Consider the following 22,036-nt stretch of genomic DNA (forward strand, 5'->3'; position numbering starts at 1 on the left):
TGGTCTGCATACAAAACTTTATTTTAGAGGATTTTTATTTTATATATGAAACTATATTAATCTTGTTTTATCAATGTAGTGGATTAGCTTATGTCTCTTAGTATGGGATTTAAAGTAAGAGTCATCTGCTCCCGTGAATGCCTTTTGTTTTGTTAGTCACAGATAAAATAAATATTCCTGGCTACATAACTGTATTTTAATCACCTTGTAAACCAAAAACTAATTAGATGAGGTGGTCTGTAGGAATGAAATAGAAGCAGAAGCATGAATGAAATATTAATAAAATTAGGCAGATGATGCAGTCCAGACCCCTTCTATTCATGGTACTTTTTCTGTGCACTAAATTGCCAGAGGTAGACACAAGTACTTTGTGACCTTGTAAAAGCCTGACATTTGTGTTCTTTTTATACTAGCACTTAGTATATGCATTCAGCTTTCTGATAATAACTGAAGGAAAAATAAAAGGTGCAAAGAGGACGAATATATATGTTGCTATTTTTGCAACTAATCAAAATAACGGGGTATTTTAAGTATTGGTTTCAGGCAGTTGTTTAGCCATTTCCAGGAAAGCTTATCATAATGCTTACTGTTTACTTGAGAAGACAAACACCATGACTCCAAAGGTCCTCCCCTTCCTCCTTTCCCTGAGCTTTTGCTGAGCCTGAAGTCATAAGGTATAGAATAGCCTTTGGCGAGTTTGGGTCAGCAGTCCTGGCTGTCAGCTCCCATTTTCTTGTGCATCCCCCAGCCTAATTGCTGGGGGGGGAGCAGCATGAGAAAGAGAAGACCTTGATGCTGTGAAAGCACTGTTCAGCAATAGTTAAAACATCAGTGTGTTATCAACACTGTTTTGGATACCACTCCAAAACACAGCACCATACAAGCTACTTTATCCCATCCAAAAGCAATACCATGCCTGAAATGAAGGGACCGAGTGAACAAGCAAAGGAGTAATGCAAGAAAAGAAAATGGCTGCAATAGCTTGACCGGAAGAGATCAGAAGTTCTTAAGTGCGTGACTCCGAGTCCAACACGAGCATTTGGGTGCTCCTAGAATTTTGTAGTAATCTTTTTTTTACTGGCTTGAATGAATTAGGTCTTTCATTCTCACTCATATTAAGTCTTCATTTTGTATCTTATAATTATTTTTCAGAGTGAAGCTCATGAATATCACTGATTGAAAAGGGTGTGTTTTTTTCAACACACCTCCCCATGGTTTTTCATTCATGTTTTTTGTTTCACGGGGTTTGGAATGTGGAAAAGGTTCTGTAAGTTTTGTGTGTATTTTTAAACTGTTTTTCCTCCCTATAAATGGCTGAGTTGTCTTTGAAAAGCTGACTGCTATGAGGATGAGATCAATGTTAACCTATATGGATCATTTGAACATTGCTTTTTTGTCCTGCAGGGAACTTGGAGCACAGGGAACTTGGAGACACAGCACAGTGTTTCCTCAGCATCTGTGCAGAGACATTTTTGCTGACTGAGGAGAAACATTGTTTTGGCTTGTGTTTATTTACTCTTTCTCCTTCAGATACTCTGAAGCAGAGAAAGAGCAAGGAGGAGGATGAGCTACCAAACAGTTGTGACTTCTCTGTAAATGCTTTGGCACAATAAGCAAGTAATAGGCTGGCCATCAGCAGGGTACCTTCAATGACATCATGGATGTGTGTAACCTCAACTTAATTGGGGACTGGGCCTGTATATGGCTCCTTTTCACCTATTTCTTCTGCTGTTCTCCTGTAGCATATAACAGAACTGCACTCAGTGCTCCTTTTTGTATGTATGACAGTGTCCTCTAAACTTGTGTAAATAAAACAAGCAAATGGTATTTTTTTCTATGAGATGCGATGCTTGAGTAAAGTGAAGTTTCACCTTTCTGCTTTGCAATGTAGATGTTGCCATTATGGAGAGCCAAACATCACTGCAGTTTATTCTTGCTGCCTATCAAGCTGCAGAATGACATCATGCCAAGCCTGGGGTCCTCTACAGAGGGCTATGCATATCAATGCATAATAAACTGTAATTTTACTATAGCTCCTCAGGTAGCCCTCATGAATGCTCTATTGTCACAACTGTCAGTGGGTTTATTCTTGCAATCATCCAGTTTTGAGGTTACAGGGATTACACTGAACTAAATTTAAAAGAGAATTTGTTGTACATCTCAAGTTACATCACCAAAATGTGAAATCTTCCACTACATTGATACAGTAGGTTATTCGGTAACAGAGAGAACCAGGCATAGCTGAGCAGCTTTTGCCATGATCATGGCATCGGAACTGTTGCTCATAGCTTTATTTGAGAAGGATAAAAATGTTCTACTCATAATGCATAAGGGAGAGGTGAGAAAAGAGGTATATCCCTTTAGCTGATTGATAAATCCTATTTCATCCTTCCAAATGATTTCCATCTCTTTGAAAAGGCTATATATGAACACACTGTCAATATTTTCCTTTTTTCTTTAAATTTGTGTAGATCGTTGCTCTGTATTTCATCCAGTCATTGTTCCCACAACTTGCTTCACGTAATCCCTGTTCCTTTCTCACCTACAAGATCACATTCAATTTGAATTTGTATGGTGAATTTTGCTTTGAGGGAAGCAAGCTACAGTTGCTTTGTGCATTTGTTTCTTGCCACCTTCTCCCCCCAAAGTCTGTAGGTTTTTGAAGTCGGCCTTCTGGAAGGACGTGGAACACCACAGGCAATCATAATTTTGTGTTAACGAAGTTATTTGTCAGTGAATTAAAATTCAGAAGTGGAAGTTTGCAGTTAATTAAATATGAAAAATGACCAAAAAGTGCACTAGGCCCTGTTTTTTCATTATTAAGTCCCATTTATCTCACACTGCATTTTCAGCTTTCAGTATTATGCAGATTTTTGGCATTAACCATAAAATTTAAAAACAAGAGTGAATGAAAAACATGTTGTGATCAGTTAACAATGGAAAGCTAAAATCCTGCAGTCTGGCTGTGTGTAAACCAAAAGTCATTGACTGAATTTTCAGGTAATGGTCTCATAGTCTCAAGTAGCTGGAAATTAAACAATTGCTCCTGTGTTTAAACACATTACTTGTGATCTAATTACATTTGCTGTAAACAATTATGCCTATTCCTTATTTAGCCTGCCAATGCATCCACTTAGGCTTACATGATTCATTTTGTCCTCACTTTAGGATAGATCAAAATGTTGCACTGAAGCAGGAAGTTAGGACTAAGAATGTGAAATTTATTTGAATTTGTGTAAATGCTAATTAGGCTGATGTCTATCTGATTTGAAATATGTTTGTGAAGGCACAGACTTGGACTAGTCTAGACTACAAGTGCTTCCTCCAGCTGTCACTGAGTGCTCCCTATATTTGTGCAAGTATTCTGCACTTATTTCAAGGTACCAGTAAATAGCAAATAGAAAGCATTGGGTTGTATATTTCACCCCAGAGTATGCTATTATTTTTTTTTTTTTTCAATGCTGATACCTACGCAGATGCTTTGGTTTATTTATTTTTTTTTTCCACAGAAAATGTATATGCCATTACTTAAGTGACAGAGAATAGTCTCTCTTAAGGTGAAGGGTGGGGGAAAGGAATAATGTTAATGGCTGCAATTGGGCAGCAAAACGTATGTAAATTCATACATTTTGACTTTTTGTGTGAACAGATGGTAGATTAAGGCAAACGTAAAGATATTTCCTCCTGTGATGATTTTGTAAAGCAGCGTAGCAGATTGTCAGATTGTACACTGTTCTAATGGGACAGATTTTCTTACTGCTGGGTTGTGGTGGTGGTGCTAAAACTATGTGAATTGCAGCTCAGCGCTGTGTCCTGGTGGATCAGTGTTTGCAAGTATCTGCAATCATACAGATCGGATTCCTGGGTGACTCTGCCTGTGAAGGGTAATAATTTCTGGCTTCTTGATCTCCCTTCTCTTAGAGCAGATGTCTGAAAGTAAAGGCCACAATTGTATTCAGTTCCCCAAAATCCAGGATGCAGCTTTTTAACTCTTCTGAGCTCTGAGGCTCCATCCAGCTACCTCCTCCCCTTTGCTCCCCAGGAAGGTAACTTTCCACTCTTGGTTCCATTTAGGTCCCTCTAATAGCACTCTCCAGCTCTGAGTGGCCAAACTGCCTTCTGTTTCTTCTTTTTCAAGCCTCTTTTCACCACCATATAAACAGGCTGCTCTTTGCTCTAAGAAACAACGTGATATGCACTTCTGCGATGAGACTGGGAACATGTTACTGGCCGAAGGCTGTCCACTGGGTAGCAGCCGCTGAGATACTTTGTGGAACTGAGAAGCTGTAACACCCACCTTGACAGGACTGATTCAGCATAGGAACTTGAAATTTCAACCTCACGGCTGACCACTGTCAACTTTGGGGTTTGGAATTTAGCCTTGGATCATACTTGTTTCTGAAGCCATATTTAAAACCAGGGGAGTAGAATAAAGTTTTTTTAAAAGAAAACTTGCATCAAATTCCTAGGAAGGAATGGATTGTTTTACTAAGCACTCCCCATGCCACTGGTTTCTGATTGAGTAAGAAAGCAGCATGAATGAGAGCTGACTTGCTGATCTCTGTTTTCATTCGAAAGTCAGAGCTCAGGCATTTTATTTAGAAGACTGAATACTTTTTCTTTTCCTTTTTTTTTTTTTTCACTAGAGCCAGTACAGTTTTGACATTCACAGTTAATATTTTTGCTCTGTGGGCCAGAAAATACTACTAGAGAAAGGATTCATCAGGGCCTGATTCTGCTTTCAGTGAAGTTAGTGGAAGCTTAACATTGCTTAAAAGAGGAGGAAGACTAGACGCAAAAAGAATCGCTTTTCAAATGCATCTGATGGTTGTGTATCTGTATTATGCAGATTTACTCTCAGTCTTTTCAGTATATTTGAAAAAGACAGCCTCTCTTATTTTCTAGGGTATTATTGTGGTTTTAGTCTCTCCGTAATTAATTTCTATTTATAGAGCAGACCAAGAGAAGTAGCTTGCAGGTGTCAAAAAGACGCATGTTTTCTCACATACATTTCTCATGTTTTCTTGCTTTAACTTTTTATACAAAGAGTATATTATTACTGCTTTTTAAAAGACCACAGGATGTACATAGACTTGATTTTTTCTGTATGATTAATACCAGGCATTCATTTTTTCTGCTTTCATTTGTAAGTACTTTAAACTCTCTCCATAGAAAGGAGAAATGGGCTATATATATTTAAGTGTACACATAATGATTAGAAGAATTGCAATCCTCTCTTTTCTTACTCACCTACATGACTATAATGGATCTCTAACATGAAATTTCTACTTTACAAAATGCCATTACCAGCACTTGTTTCCATTTTTCATCTTGGAAAAACATTTAATTTCCAACTTAAGTTCTCACTTCATATTTTTAAATTACCTTATATTTTAAAGGGCTCCTTCTGTGTCTCAAGAGGTTAGGTAACTTAACTGCTTCTGATTTAATAAAATCCTTATAGGAAGTTATGCTACTGAAATTTTGGTAAACCATATGGGATTAAAAAAAAAAAAAGTGATGAGATGAATTAATATTACCCTGGCCACAAAGCAGTGCTTAAATGCATGTTCCTGTGAACTGTATTCTGTATGCTAGTATTCTTGTGCTCTCTGTAAATTCAGCGTTAGTCAAAAGTCTTTTGTCATTGCAAATATAACTTAACTATGCCTTTTTAATATGATGATTATAATAAAATATAAATTCATTAAACAAAATACTTAAGGCACTGAGGTATTCTAGGAAAGAAAAACACCATGAATACCAAGAGCCTTATGTTTAAAGTGCAAGATTTTTTATAAAAAAAATAAATCCTTTCTTGATCTGATCTTTGAACGACCTCATTTACCACACTACCTTAATGATGAGATAAAAATAGAAGTGTGTTTTGTTTACAATATCCAATAGTAAAAATGGTTTTAGCAGTGGCTTTTGTATTGGTGAAATACGCTATGCAAAATTCCCCCCCCCCTATTAATTTCAACCTTTATATTGTAACTTCCATCTTGGATTGCAAAGGGGCTGGGGGGCTTTCTTTTGTTTTCTTTTAAACACTTATATTTAGTTTAAAGAGGCAAATCAAAATCTTTATTATCAGGCCAAAGAACTGTTAAACTTAAACAAAGAATGAAAAAGTCAATCAACATCGTTTAAAAAAAGCTATACTATTCAATCAAATAATTAAATATTGTGCATTCATACTGTTGTATTAGCTATAAAAATCTGAAACAGCTTATAATATCATACAGTTATATAGGTACTTACCATTTTAAAAGCAGTATCAAGTGGAAGTCTGTGGAAAGTCCTCAAGGTATAACCAATAACTGATTAAAATGATGAGTCTTTATGATATTATTTTGAAGTGCACAATCTGAAATTAGAGGAAATTTACTGACAGTTATGTATTTTGTTGAAAGAAGGATTGCTCAGACGTATTAACAACAAAATCAATGTCTGTTGCCTTCTACAGAGTACAAGGACAATGATTTATCTTGAAAACGTCTTTCAGCTGGGTAACTAAGTAACTTACACTGTGCTGCACAAAGAGTTTAGATTACATTTTGAGAAGCAGGATTCCAGTGCACTGAGTGAAGGAAACAGATGGAGTAAGAGGAGGACAGATGGGTACCAAAAAATTACAGCCACCATTTTTGGTACCTGTGTATTAAGTGCAATAAATCAATTTATTTTCATTTACTGAAACAGCAGAATCATAGACTATGAAGCCAAAACATTATAGAGCCCAAACCACTCAATTCTGAAAGAATATGTTTGTAGTGGTTAATAAGAGTTCCAGATGGGCTATATCAGTGAGTAAAAATTCCTGCAGGCAAGACTCTCACTCCTCAGTCCACTCATTTTATTCTGTTAGGGAGATATTAACATCTCTCTTATTCAATGGGGGGAAGACTCACTGGTTATTCTGACGTATTGAAAAGCTACAAAGCTTTTCTCGTAGAGGCAATTTATTGGAGTGATGTTGCAAAGGCAAGGAGGCTGCTGTAACATTGGGGCTTTGGGCAGCCTGGGAGGAAGCTGAACCTGGAGAGCCCAGAGGGACGGGCTAAGAGTCAAGGAGGCCACTTTTCTTCCTGTAGCAGCCTTGGATTTCAAGACATGATTAGAAAATCAAACCAGATCTGCTATATATATACACACACCAGCAGTCCTTATCTGCTGCATGGCACAGCTGCTCTGTCCTGTACTTGACCTTGACTTAATTTGATCATCCCCACGGTTAAATAGGAAGTTCAGCTGCGAGCCAAATCATTTCTTAACACCCTGCACCCACCCCGCCAGTAACTGCCAGCTTGTTGCTGATACTGTTGAATTTTTATATGAACACCTGTCCATTAGAAATTGGATGGTGCTCATCCAGGCAATTTACATTTATTTTAGAATGTCTTGCAATTAGTGGACTTTTAAAATTGTAGAGCACAAAAAGAAATCACCCTTGTATTCAAAACATTTGAGACATGAAGAAATATAGGTCAGAATACATAATTATTCTCATGCTTGTTAAATTTATATCAGGATGTTTTCCTTGCATAAAGGCAGTCTAAGAATAGCTAGTATATTTTGGTGCAGCACAGGCAAAAGTCTGAAGAAGTCTAACTCATGTCTTAGAATTGACTCTGTCAGAGATTTTATTCTGGTTCATTTTATTTTTCATATTAATGTTAAGAAAATATTCAAAATGATTTTCTAGTTAAATATTCATTTTAGGCGTTAGGCTCCCTACTATTTTAATAAAACATAAATCATGTGTGTTGTCTTCAGATGAATAAAGATTGTTTAGAGTTTATCCCTCAATCTGTTAAATGCAATTTAGAGCTTAATGTGGCAAAACCCAATTTATTTTATTTATTTATTTTTTAAACCTTGTTAGCTGACTGTAGATTATGTTCCCTATGTTATCTCATTCAGGATGAGCACTGAGGTGAGTGCTAGTGGCTGGGTTATAGTCTTCACCCATAAACAACACCTTTTCAAAGCTCAGCATCTCCTCTCACATCTAAAAAAATTCTACAAATCAGGCAAATTTTTCAGAGGGGACACAATGGAATGAATGGGAAGGGAGATGGTTTTCTTGGTTTCATAACTGAAGTAAAAGAGAAATCATTATTGAGTTTTCTTCAATTAGAAAACATTTGTGATCTAAAACAGCTTTTAGAACTGCTCTTCTTATGCAGATGCAAATATTAGTACTTTTACTAGTTTTCACTTTTTTGGTAAATTTTTTGAGTTGCAGAAGTGTCAACACAATTGCTATTATTATTATTATTTTTTCTATTGGGACGACTTACAAAATGTCTTATCTCTGTAATCATTGAGCTTCATCTCCTCCCCCACCAATTGCTTTGCCCTTTTCTAGTCTGAGTATGGAATAAAAAAATATGAAATAGTGTTTCCTTTAACCAAGTAGGAGATAAAGTACACGGTTTTCTTTAGCTATCTGTCTAAAAAAGTTTTAAATCTTAAGGTCAAAAGGGAGGATTTATTTTATTTTATTTTATTTTTGTAGTTTAAAGATGGAAAGGAATAATACCTTAATCGTTTATCATTTTGAAAGCATAGAACTACTTTGGAAATTAAACTTGGACTGGAGTTTAGTAGCTACTACTGCATTTCTTTTGAAAACAAAAAAACTTGCAACATGCAAACTAGACACTCTTAAATCCTGGTTATAAGTAATGTCCACTAATAAGACTACCCTAATATAAAGCCCTTCAGCCCATTGAAACCTGGTAGAGCATAGTGTCAGGAACATCTTCACTATTATTTTGAACTGTGTAAGATAGACTCAAAGAGAAGATCGACCAAGGAAAGGGAAAAGGCCGTACCGCTGTCAGTATCAGCAGTAAGTCTAAGTGGTGTGCAGCTTCGTTTATACATTTGATTTGTATTCAGCCCAGACTGAGATTGCCCTTTCTCAAACTGCTTGATCACTTTTAATTCCCCAGAGAAATGCTTTTAGAAAAGGGAGCAATCTTGTACAAGGCTCTCAATGAACACTAAATTTGGGGCTTCTTGCTCTGATGTGGTGAGAGAAAGAATCCACTGCAGAGAAGAGGACTTTGTTAAAAATCAGGAGCCAGTCCTCAGCTATTATGCACCGAAGACATTTACCCAAGTGCTAAGGCTAATACAAGCTGCAGGAAAGAGCAAATCCCTCTAACGTGGTCAAAACGCAAGTGCTTGATCTTATTTCTACCTAATACAAATAATGGCTCACTAGTTTCAGTGCTTCCTCGAGCTATCTTCCCTGTGCTTTTGGTTCCATTGTTTTGCTCTGAGATAGAGTCCATACATATTAGCTTATTAACGTAATATGAGATGATTGTGAAACAGCTGTGGGACATGCATGTCAAAAGAAAGGTCACAATCTTCTCTACAAATACAAATGGGAATAAATGCCCAGTATATTCACTGCTTTTGGAGCATCTGTCAGGAGCTGAGTATCCAGCAAGGTTGCCATTTAGGAAATGACTCTTGCCAAGAAATTGTTTCTTTCTCTGTTTTTGTCAGCCAACAGATCATTTGCAAATGAGTTGAACTCCATCATTTTAGCTGCAAGTTGAAACAAATATATTCTGTTCTCCATATATATGCAATATGTATGAATTATTCTACTGCATTAGTTCAGCTGCTAAGATCTACCAAATGGCAGCCTCTGTTCTGTATATGAACAGAGAATATTAAGTTTCAGCTGTAGGTATTATTATTATTCCGGATAATGGAAAAACTTTCAAAATAGTTACCTCAGTCTGTTTTCATCTCAACATTATAAACTACTACAAATAATAGAGCAGATTATTAAGGCAATAATATAATTTGTATAACTGGTAAAAGAATGAGCCAGGAAGAGGTTTTTTTTTTTTGGGGGGGGGGGGGGAGGCGATGACTCTGGGAGTTAAGAATCCCCACCTTAGCTTTGTGTGCTTTCACCCAGCTGTGACTGGCTGCGCAGAGGATGCTGTGTGCGTTTCAGCCATCCTTCCCTTCAGAACTGTGCTAGCCATGAGTCAGAAAGCTCTAACACTTTTATTGTTAGAAAATAATTACAGAATATTAGATATTGTAGTGGTTTTTTTTGTTTGTTTTTAAGTTATTCTCCTTTACACCCCAGATGAATCAAGTAGTCTGTAAATGTTTTCTTTTCTAGTTCTTACAGAAATGTGCTGCTGCTGAATTGTTCTGAATAAGTCTTTGCTTTGGACTCCACTTTGTTGATTCGCACCTTAGTAGATTAAAAAAGAGAAACTTAAAGCATTTGTTAAAACAACTTCTGCTCTTATGTCTGAGATTCTCACCTCAGTTTCTTATTCCAAAGTCTTTCAAAAAAAAAAAAAAAGTCCCTGGGCAAGCACTTTTTTTCCTGGAAATGATCTTATTGATTTTTTTTTAATTTACTGTTTTTGTTTGTTTGTTTGTTTGTTTTGCTGGGGGTGGGGTGGGGTGGTCTTTTAAAAATATTTGAAAAATTGCTGTGATTAATAAGGCAACTTACAGTAAAACTTGCAATATCAAGCTTTTTTGACGGGGCAGAGGAGGACCATGAAGACAGGAAAGGTTGACAGCACCCAAAATGATTTTGAAAACAGTGAAGAAGGAATAGGATGGTGAGTCTGGAGATGTTCTCTGGAATATTTACTTCTCACAATTGAATATTAATAATTTCTAGTGGTAGAAACAAGAATCAGATCAGCTTGTCAGTCTGTATATAGTTAGTATAGGACCACCTGTGAGTGAGGTTATTTTATAAATACCCAGTTCTGAATTTCTGATAAAACTTTCTTCTGACTAGTGACAGCCTTTTTGCCAGTTTAATAGATCACATTGTTTTTCCTCAGATACTTTTTGAATTTGCATAGAAAACTTCCTTGGATAGATACAAATACAGAATACTGCGTAGTTGCACACAAATAAGAAGGGCTAAGTTGTATGCGGAATCTGATTTTGTGATAGTGTTCTGCAGAATGGCTTTCATGCTATATCCTCCTATTTAGCAATTGGAGGAGCACGTGTAAATAAATAGCTTATTAGAATGGTGAAGACCTTGTTTAAGACACATTTGTTTCCTTCAGTCCTCTTTTATTCCCCCCAGACATTCAGCTTGCTAAAGAATTTATTGCTGCAGAGGAAGATGTATGATTTATTTCATGTCAGCCATCTTTCACAGGCATTTGTGCTACCTTATTCCCTTGACTCCATCCAAAAGTAAAAGTATAGGATCACACGTCATTGCATGACCTTGCATCTGAGGATAGGCTTTCCAATGCTCAAATTTTGCCATACATTTAGTAAAGCCAGAGTAGTTCAGTAAGATTCACTACCAATATTTTTAAGCAAACCAACCAGAATCAGTTCTGGTCACTGCAATACTCCCTCTACTTTAAACACTGGTAAGCTGTTGATTAAGAATCAGAAATCACTGAGTATGCTTAAAACTTTCAAATTTTTAGAACAAAACGTTATGTGGTTCTTATTTTCTGTAGCTGTTTCTGTAACTTTAGAATTGAATCTCAAGTGTTGATTGTTCTGAGGGTATTTCTGTTCAGAAATGTGAGATATTTCAGGAGAAATTTTACTCTAGAAGATCTTGAATTACATCCTGTTATGCAAATTTATGTCTTTGCAAAGCTGAATGGAATTATGGAATTTCCCCGATTTTAAACCTTAAACCTTTAGCAAAATGCCTCTCTTAGAAAACAGGCTCATCGTTAGCCAAAAAAAAAAAAAGAAAAAAAAAGAAAAAAAATAAGGAAAAAAAAAGAGAGAAAAATACAGGAAACTAATCTTTCTTAGAGTGTCTGTTTATATGAAAAAAAATAAGGACGATAAATTTGACTATAAATATCTATTTATTGTTTAATGACCATTATATGTTGTCAGTAGAGCATCTGTACACTGCCTGAGATTAAGTGGTTGCTTCTTTAGTTAGCAGCAGCAGCAGCAATTTGACCTCTTTGTTAAATTGCAGTTCATGGCAAAATTCATGCCATCCTTACTAAACTGAGCTCTATTGTGTTTAGATTAAATAATGACCAAGGTCTGGTCCTGCAGCTCACAATTATTTGAGTTACTCTTTGCTAGTGCTGAAGTCAGCAGAACTCATTGCTGATGAGGGGCTCAGAACTGGGCTCCTTCTATTCACTGAGCACCATAATTCCACTCCAGATTCACTTGTAGTTATGTTCCCCCACCTGTCACTAAGGTTTTATCTGCTTCCTCCTGCAATGACAAAAGCCAATTATATTTTAAACAGAGGCTTATCATAATATTTTACAACCTTATTTAAACTTTTGGCCAGTCTAGTCTACAATTTCATCTTTTTTAAATGCATTTCCATTTTCTTGATATTGCCTACACATACTGAATTTAGAGCAGACTTTGCTTCATAAAGCATCTGCTTTGGTTACAGTCATTTTACACTTATTTCATCATTATTGCATGAGATTTGTATTGAGTATATAATTTAGATTGCTTCTTGTTCAGTGTTCAACTAAAACACGAATTCTCTGCCATAGCACTTTCATTAAAAGAAGAAGAAAATGCACTTAAACATAAGAAAAAAAGACAGGTTAAAATAACTCCTTATCGTTTACAAAAATGTATTTTAATCTTCTTCTCAGCTGAAACAATTCACATTAGAAATATTCTTGAGTTGTCTTTTTTTTCCAGAAAGTTCATATTCTCTCATGCATCCAAACTAAAAAAGCATTTTGCTGCTTTGTGGAACTGAATCAAAGACTTTCACAATTCAAAATAATTTAGAGTTGTAAACAACACTCATCATCCTACCAAGTACTAAGTAATAAACCATTACTATTTCACAATGTTGGAAATAAAAATAAGCTCTTCTGTGTGTTATGAAAAAGGAAGTACTTATGTTTTCATTTTTAAAAATCAAGAAAAGTAATAAAAAAATGGTTGGGGAGTTTTTGAAGAGTCAGAGTTTACTGCCAATCATGATACATCTGAAATGTATGAAAAGAAATCACTGTTGCTGTTTCTGCAGAACCAGTATCAAAAACAAAATTTGTAAGTTGTTTACAAAACTGACAATTCATTTATTCTATACTAAAGGTGGAAACACGGTATTTTTATCTATAATGGACTGAGAAGGTTCATTAACTTCAAAGCATTGCTATGGCGAGATATCCCATGTGAATGGAAATTTACACATACAGTACAATTCATATATCCCTTATCTTTGTACAAGCCTTGTGCTTATTTAACAGGAAAAAAAATGTAAACAAGTAATGGTGCCATAATTAACTTTACAGAATTCAATCTGGTGATTCTGTTAATTTATATGCACAGAACTTTCTTTCTACAAAGAAGTTGATAGGTGGTGGCACTGCAAATGGCACTTGCAGATGGGTAATCATAACTATTACAATGTACTTCCATTTTGGGGTCAGAATGTGGGAAAGTAGTGCCATCTGATATCTTTTTTTGGGTATGCTTGTGCCTGGTGTGACTTCTTCTCTTATGTATTCTGTAGTCTCTCATGTATTTTTCACCAAAGGCTTATCTGCTGATCACTAGTTCCTGTCAGAGCACCCTACATTGTACAGTGACCCCCTAGGCCTCATTAGCAAGATATTTAATATTTCTTCAGAAGAATTCATTGTGTATTTATTGCAATGGCCAGAGGAAAAAACAGATCCCTTTCCACAGTAATTTTGTTCATTCTAGTATTCTCTCTATACCAATTCTGATTTCATGTCTCCACTCCTTGAGCTATCTGCATCAATTTAATTTTTATATGACAAAGCACATATCCACATCTGTGCGGGTCTATAAATAAAAAGCAATAAACTGACATCTTTCACCTGTATCAGATGTATTTCATACCCTTCTCTCTGTTATACTTGCTATTAAACTTCTGTCTCTTTATTTCTATCGCCTGTCTCTATTTCCCATGTCCCTCTTCACCTTTTCTGGCAATTGACAGTGTTCTCAGCTGCAGATGAGGCATAACACACCATTACTCTCTTCACTACGTCTACCTCTGTGCTGATGGCTTGACACAGGCATTGCAAGCAGACACTTTTTCAGCTATGGCATATAAAATAAATTATCTACAGATGTGTACATTTGCTTTTACACATAAAGTACTGCTAATTTCAAGCAATGTGTCTACATATGGATCTCAGATTAAAATCTGGCTCTGAAATGAAGGCAAGGGTAAAAAATAGAAAGCAACCAACAGTGGGCTATGAGATCATTGGCAAAGCAAAGCTTTCAGTGATCTAATCAGTTTGCGTATTTCATACTGTAGCTAATATATTTTAAATGTTCATGTTATGTTTGTGTATGTCAATTGTCCCAATTGTCCTGTGTTCATAAAATTCAACTAGATATTTGTGTTATTTTTTTTTTTCCCTATGACTTGACTGCAGCCAGCCAAGTGTCCGTAACTGGTCTACCAGGACTGAAGACTGGTCTCTCAGCCTTGACTAGTAGCTGCCTATCCATCTGGCATGTGAGTGTATCCCACTCATTGCTCTAGGACACTCAGCAGGTCACTTCTGGTTTTATTCACACTGTGTATTATTTGTGCAGTTTTTTATAGTTTGGGAGCTTTTTTTGAGAATAATCTTTAAGCCCTGTAAAACCTAAAAGTGCAGTTTTAATTTTAAACCAGAAGAGATTAAGATTTCCTTGTAAACACTTTTGATTGAGGGACCCGAAATTTTAAGACAAACACTTCATAAAATATTGTGTGATTTTTAACAGAATCACAAAGTTTGGTGGCAATATAGTCTGTTACACCAAGCAAGCTACAGGATTTATAAATCCAAGTAGAGTTATGGAGACAACAGGGAAGGGAATGGATACCTTAGGTGTCAGCAGAAATAGCTGATACGTTTCAGTTTGAATTTTATTCCCATTTAGCAAGACATACAAGTAAATCTGGCTCTCTAGATTGTTTTAAAATGGAAATATGTCAACAGTAAAAATAGATGGTGGTGTGTGAGAAAAAGTTAACAGACAAATCCCCGACAGCGAGGTAAATCAACATGCCTGTAAGTGGTAACAGTCAGATCTTTAGGGGCACTGGATCACTTCTTGCATATTCATCATTGAATTCTTTTTTTTAATTTCATTTTCCAAAATGTTAGGTAGAATCCTGTGGATTTTTTTCTTGCAGCTATTATAGCCCTGATGTATGTAGTAGTTATGAACTGCTCAAAGAAGTCTGCAGTGAAGCAAGGCTTGCAATTGAACTGCAGTGCTTGCTGATTTTCAGGTTGTAAAATAGAAAAATACTCAATGGATGACTAAGTTAAAACACAAAATTCTGGGAGCAGCACTGATTAGGGAAATGCCCTAAATGAAAACCAGCTCAGTCTAATCTTGCATTCACTTCTAATGCACAGGATCGTAATCCTGTCAGTAAAGGGACTTGTTTAGATAGGTGAAAATAAAAGGCCTTTGTGTACATAAGCTAAATCAAGGTTTTTGTATTACTGAGCTGTGCAGTGATTGTAGCACTAGTGTTGCATGTTAACAACTTAGCTTTTGGTTGTTTAAATCCATGAGCTAAACTAATTTGTCTACCTTTATTTAATCTTCCTACCTTCTGCCACTATAAATGCTTTTCACATTGTTCAATAGATGCAGGAGTAGCTTTGGTCCCATTAAAAGCTGAAATCTGTCTGGAACGTATACTTTCAATATACAGCTTTTCACAGTAATGGGCATTTGGCACTTACCTTTTAAACTTGTTTTTGAAACTACCCCAGGTTTAGCAGCTGGTGGTTTTAAAACTAGCAAGTGCTGGTTGATGGAAGGACCCTTGCCAATGAGTTTATTTCTGTGCATTATGATTGTTTATAATACATTTTAATAAGTTTGAAAATATAACATCCTTCCCTACCGAACTGTTATTTCCCGTTTGGCAACCTCTACCACACTACACTCACTCTACCCCAATTACTGTTGGTGCTTACAGAGATGATCCTAGAGTTTTTACTCAAATTCATTCCCCATGTTTATGCACAACAGCAGAACTCTGCCTTCAATTTTTGTCTACCTTTTCAAAGAAACGAGTCCTATGTATTCACATTGTCTCTTTTTAACTTTAAATTGTTTGTTTAAAAATATTTAACCATAATTTTTGGCTGGTAATTTCAGCCAAAGTTGAAAGAATAATGGACTTCCTAAAGATCCCACATGTGTTTTGTGAAAATCATCAGCATAATCTAGGAGAGAGACCAAAAGCACTTTTCCTGCTAAGAGAATGAAAAGAGCAACTCCGCGGATATACATTCTGTTTGCTAGTAGCTAGCTGGTGAATTTTAATACACATACTGAACGCTGCAGTGGCACAGATGGGGAGGGTCTCTTGAGGCAGAGGGACAGCTAAGGGTGTTGCTTTTGCAGATATTTCTATGATATTCCTGCAGGATGCAGGAGCACTACCTAATATATCAGCATTATCTCTGGGAATGTTGATCTTTCATTTTAATTAACTTTACTACAATATGGTTCAAGTTATTATTTCACTTAAGAAAATATCTCTTAAGGGTATTTAGCAAACAACATATAGCACAATTTTAAATGTGAAAAACATTTACCAGGCTGGACTGTGCATTATTCATAGTTATTTAATTTTTTTTCCCACTGGTCTCAGTGTGAAGAAAACAGTATTTGGAGGAACTGGGGAGAGATCATTGAAATATGAAAAAATAATATATGTATATTAAATTGGGGGTCAGAATAACACATCTGAAATGTTACTTTTAATTTTCAATATCATTGTCCTTGTCTTTGATACCAGCCGAATTCATAGCATTCTTCAGTATTGCCAGCGGAGCCCATAACATTATCGTATCACAAAACCTGACAGTGTGCAGTGTAGTGCATAGCAGTATATAGTATAAAATGGCAGTATATGCTGTGCTCAGGTTTGTCCTGAGAAACAAATATCTGAAGGTTCTGATTCCTCAGGTTTATCTGTGATATTAGGGTCTCATGGGCACCACCACACAAGCTTGTCACCTATGTAAGTCTGAAATGTCAGATCAGAATGTAAACAAAGAGAAAAGACACCTCTGGAGAGAGAAGAGAGAGCCTTAGTTTTGAGCCTTTTTTTTTTAATGCTTTAATATTTTGATAATGATTTGGTGACTTTTTTTTTTTTTAATGTGATCTAGCGTTTATTAGAAGCTTGTTTTGTGTCACAGCATGCTGTATTGCTGATTGTTATTCATATTAGATTTTTCACTTCCTAGTTTTTGGAAGCTGTTTGAATGCCAAATAGTAGCAATCATCTGTCAGATAATAGATGGGAATCTGGGATTGTAATTAAATGTAGCTAGAGTACATGTACTTAAATACTAATTAAATGGCACCAACTCTGAGATCATAATCTGAGTGATTATAACTATACTCAATTCTTGAACAGATCCTACCCAAATAAGATTTTGTCACACTACTAATTTTGTCTTGTATAAAAATAACCAACAAACTCTCTTCTTTTGAAGAAGAAATTCTGTCTTAAAGTTCTTACAACATAAAACAAAGCCTTTTGAAAGATCTGATCATCCAGCGCTGGAATGCTGTTTCAATTGTTCCTGTGTTAGGTTGCCAAGTGTATCATTGGATTTATGGGGACTTTGCAAATAAGAACATGTGAGATGTGACAAGGAACAATACACACAGGAAACAAGACTAAATTTAAGCTTTCCAGAACTTCTCATTATAAGAGTTTTCATTCTGTTGCTAAGAGCTTAGCTAAACTTTTAAAGTATTTGGGCTGAAATGTGAGTTTGCATTATGATACAGCCTTTAATTATGTTAGAGCACACTATTCTTCTACAGCTCATTCTCTGCCTGCCTCATTCAGGTCATAAGATGGATAGTACTCATTTAATGGGCAGTTTTCCAATATGTCATTTAAAATTGTGATTCATTCAGTTTGTGGCCCCTTCCCTGCTGCAACATTCAAATCTTTCTCTGAATACGCCGCTATTGATTTCCTCATAAGAGTGATGGGCTCCATTGAAACTATAATATCTCAGAGTTCACAAACATTAATGTCTCCATTTTATAATACTCTTGTGAAATGAGTGGATATTGTTATCTCAATTTTACAACATGGTGCTATGGCACAGTACTATATTCTCAAAGCACAGACCAGTTTGGGTGTCTAATATGAAATGATCAGAACTTTACTTCTCAAAGTACCCAGTCTTGAATATTTGTCCAGAGCTGGAGTTTTTAAAACTACCAAGTGAATTTACTGCATTGGAAGATATGAATTCTTAAAACTTCTGCAAACCTAATCCTTTGTTTCTCAAGCTGAGCGCTCAGAATACACAGTGGCTGCTTGTGAAAGTTTTGACTGAGTCTGTTTGCCTGAGATCATGCAGGAATCAGTGGCAGAGCTAGGAAAAATCAGTTCTTTGCTCTACTTTCTTTAGCATAAGACCTCTACTTTATTTCAAGATCTATAACAAAGGGAAATGGTTTTACAAACATCAAGGTCATTCTATACACAGCTGGTTTTCATCCTCAGAACATCATCTTTCCTGTGCACTGAAGTGACAAGATTTTTGTATTATTATTTAAAAAAATGATGATGCTTAATATTTCACAGATGAGTAGGAGTTTGCAAGATATATGTTGAATTATGTTTCATTTTCTCTTTCATTCCTGTAAAAGAAAAAGCCTTATTTAAGTAATATTTAGATCTCTCTCACAATCTTTGCTGTAGAGATTAGCTTAAAGTCTCCACTGACATTTTTACTTCTGTCACTTGCAAAATGCTGATGATTGGGACCTACATGAATATACCCAGCTGCAGTTCAGGCCTTTTGTTAATTTTAAAATTTTGTCTGTATTGCAGGTTCACAGTGATGTATATTGGATTGACTTACTGACACTTTTCAGAATTCTTCTCTGATTGTGTCTTCATCTTACAGTCTTTAAGAAACACATCTCTGCTTAGAAAGTGTTTTTTAAGAAAAAAGTTAGGAATTCCTGAATAAATTGACAGCTTTTGTGCTGTTCTTCTAAGGCTAGATTTTCAAACGGGCATCTTCTTTAATGTCATTATATTTGAAGTTTTTAGAGATAAGTACCTCCATAGACTGCTTGGGCAGAAGGTGGGGATTGTGAATACAGTTGTCCTGAAAAAAAATAAAAAATAAAAAATGTGAAGCCCATTTTTGAAAATTTGGAAATGCAAAGCCAAGAACTTCTGTGAAGTGCATGTACAAGGTGGTGTTATTTTTTTTTAAACAAAACAAACCAACCAAACAAAAACAAACACAAAAAAAAAACCAAACCAAAACAAAACAAAAAAATCCCTGCTCTAGGGGCTAAAGTTCTGGTGCTGTGGCTGGTTTAACCACCCCTGACCATCTGGTCATACCCGCACACAATGGAAGATAGCACTCCCAACTACATTGCTTGAGCCATATCACTATGGTGTAGGCATGCTAACTTGGTGAGTATGTGAGCATAATATTTTCTGGCAACTTATTTTTAACCCGAATTAGCTCAGTGGCATGGTTTAAGACAGAATTTCACAAGCAGTTGTGGTAGAAATGAAGTCATGAACTTCTTAAGCCAGCTTTTCGCTGAAGTCCATTGATTGTGAAATTATGCGTTAAGCGTTGCATTATGACACCTAATTAACATCTTTGATCCTGTCTACCTGTGTGGTTAGTTATAAATGCTGTCAGCTCAGGTCAGAATTAACATTTTGTCTAATCCAAATCCATTTAAGACAGGATCTGTGTTTATGGCAGCACAACTAAGCTATCTTGCTCAGCTTCTAATACAAAGTAGGAGAGGATGGAGATCAGGCATTGAATAAGTATACAGGCAGAATGAAGTTTTATTTTTTCAGCTGTATATTATATTAAGGAGATGAACATTTAGGGACATAAAACAATACACCCAAAATACTACATTAATCTAAATTAATCTCCAGTGTCCAGACGTGAATGAAGAATTCTTTATGCACTGTCACTGGGACATATGGATGTATGGGTCAGTTGTGATCCAACTGAATAGAAATTTGACCCATGAGATAAGTTTGCAAACTGGTTTGTTTTTCAGAAATTCACATAATGCATGTCTAATTCATCCTTGAAAGTGTTTCATGTGTCAGGAATAATGCTGTATCCTACACTTACTTCATTATGAGCCACAGTACGACAAGAAAGCATGACCCGTAGTTAGCAAGTTCCATTCCCTGTGAGTAAAACAAGTCATGTCTCCTTAAAATCTGACATTTCATTATTAATTGGTGGACACAGAGAATGGATGGAAAGACTTCAGAGTTACATTTTTTAGGGAAAAAATAATCAATTCTCTTGGAGAGTCTGAGCAACTAATTTGCTTTGTTCATTTGTACCTCATATGGCCTCTGCCATCTTCTAGGCCAGATTCATTCATCTCCAGGTCACCAGGGGGAGGAAGTACGTTATATAAATACAAAGTGTGCTGTAAACATTAAATATCAGTAGAGAGCGATGATTAGAGAAACCCAAAGTTTTAGGCAGAATACAGAATAAACAGTTTTCTCCTTTTTTTTTTTTTTTTTTTTAAATGACAGAATTATAATTCATGGTTTATTACATCTAAATGGAGACAGTGGTATAGGAAATATATCAGAAATTCATACCAATCTGCACCCTCAAGCAACTATTTTACTAACATTGTCTTCCAGTCCATCATTCAAAGTTGCTACTATTTTTCAATTTTATGCACCTCCTTATTTGTATAAAACTTTACCTTGCTGTTTGTTCATCCTTATTGAGCTTTTATATGAGTATAACTATACTCTTAATAAAAATATGTGTGTATATATATATAAAAGGAAACCAGGATGCACATGTAAATTTACCCATAACTGGAGGTGAAAAAGAGGGAAAACCTTAATGACTTTTTCCTCAGTAGCAACCTTCATGAGACTGCCTCGAGACTCTAATCTAATGAAGAGTTTTTGTCCTGCTGAGCAGCTGTCAGTAAGAAGGTTCTAAATTAATATTAAGTGTCTTTCAGCAAATGTCTACCTCCGAATAAGATATTTTACTTTTTATATGATATTTTAGTAAGAAATATTTATGTAGAAATAATCCTTCATCAGCACTGTTATTCAGTAGATTGCCAAAAGGAAAAAGAAATCATTTAGACAACATAGCATTGCAAGGTGACATGCAATTATAGACCTGCCGTAGCGTCAGCTAGTTAGATATTATTAAATTTTGTTAAATTCATGGAAGCTTGCTTTAGTGTTGAGGAAACTGGTTGGAAACTTCTTTCTGTATTCTGACAGTCTAAGAAAAAATAACTCTGTCCTATAAGATTAAAATCCCAAATTGTCTCTGAGATTCTTAATAAATAAAATGTAATTCCTACTTCTTCCAGCAAAGCATGCATATGCATACTGAGCATATCCTTTGCCAGCAATTAGAAGTAACCTCAGTAAAATTCTCCTTCTATAATCAATGTCACTTCTCTACTTCTCTAAGGCAGTGTTATTGCGGGTTTGCAAAAGATTTTTCAAGGACTACTGACAGGTTTAGATTGACCTGATGAACCTATCCTGGCAACACGGAGAAAAATACATTTCAAGCATGTTCAATTCACTGGATATCCAGAATTTCTTTCAAAGATGTTAGTGTCAGTATTCACAGCTAATGCCTATATTTCTGAAGGGAACTGTAAATGGGAACAAAAGGAAGAATCACAGAGCATCTAGTTAAAACATCTCCACTGCCTGTTGATATGACATAGGCAGCAAATACAACTGAAGAAATCTAAGCTTGTAGGCCATCAGGTACAGGTAGTCAATAATTAAGTTTGGAAGGAGATGGAAGCTATGATTTGTTTATTTATTTATTTTTGACCAAACATCTATATTTGCCCTAGATTTTTTTTTTTTTTTTGTATTTTTTTTTCCTTTTAGTTTAAAGGGTAATCACATTAGATTACTTTAAAAAAAAATAAAATTCCTTGACCTCATGCAGGCACTCACTAAAAATTTTCTTGCATAAATAATGAA

General features: G+C 35.7%; 2 protein-coding genes across 6 annotated transcripts in view; both read right to left on the bottom strand.

The window, feature by feature from the left end:
* Positions 1–7,624, bottom strand: part of B3GALT1 (beta-1,3-galactosyltransferase 1) — a 61,212-nt gene extending 53,588 nt beyond the window's left edge. The window contains exon 1 of the mRNA XM_066999552.1: positions 6,265–7,624. The gene's annotated coding sequence lies outside the window, so the exon portion shown is untranslated. The remainder of the gene's footprint in view (positions 1–6,264) is intronic.
* The window catches only part of LOC106029956 (translation initiation factor IF-2), a 146,570-nt gene continuing 130,798 nt past the window's right edge, over positions 6,265–22,036 (bottom strand). Inside the window, exons 3-5 of one of the 5 annotated variants that reach the window (XM_066999547.1) lie at positions 20,384–20,472; positions 19,101–19,148; positions 14,046–18,672 (exon numbers count right to left, since the gene is read on the bottom strand). In XM_066999547.1, coding sequence (XP_066855648.1) covers positions 18,648–18,672; positions 19,101–19,148; positions 20,384–20,472 — 162 coding nt within the window. In that variant the 3' untranslated portion in view covers positions 14,046–18,647. Of the gene's footprint in view, positions 6,371–14,045; positions 19,149–20,383; positions 20,473–22,036 lie in introns of those variants that run through there. The other 4 variants (XM_066999549.1, XM_066999546.1, XM_066999550.1 and 1 more) reach the window with 4 other exon arrangements.

The sequence above is a fragment of the Anser cygnoides genome, chromosome 6 (genome assembly GCF_040182565.1).
Source record: "Anser cygnoides isolate HZ-2024a breed goose chromosome 6, Taihu_goose_T2T_genome, whole genome shotgun sequence".
In the NCBI taxonomy this organism is placed as follows: Eukaryota; Metazoa; Chordata; class Aves; order Anseriformes; family Anatidae; genus Anser; species Anser cygnoides.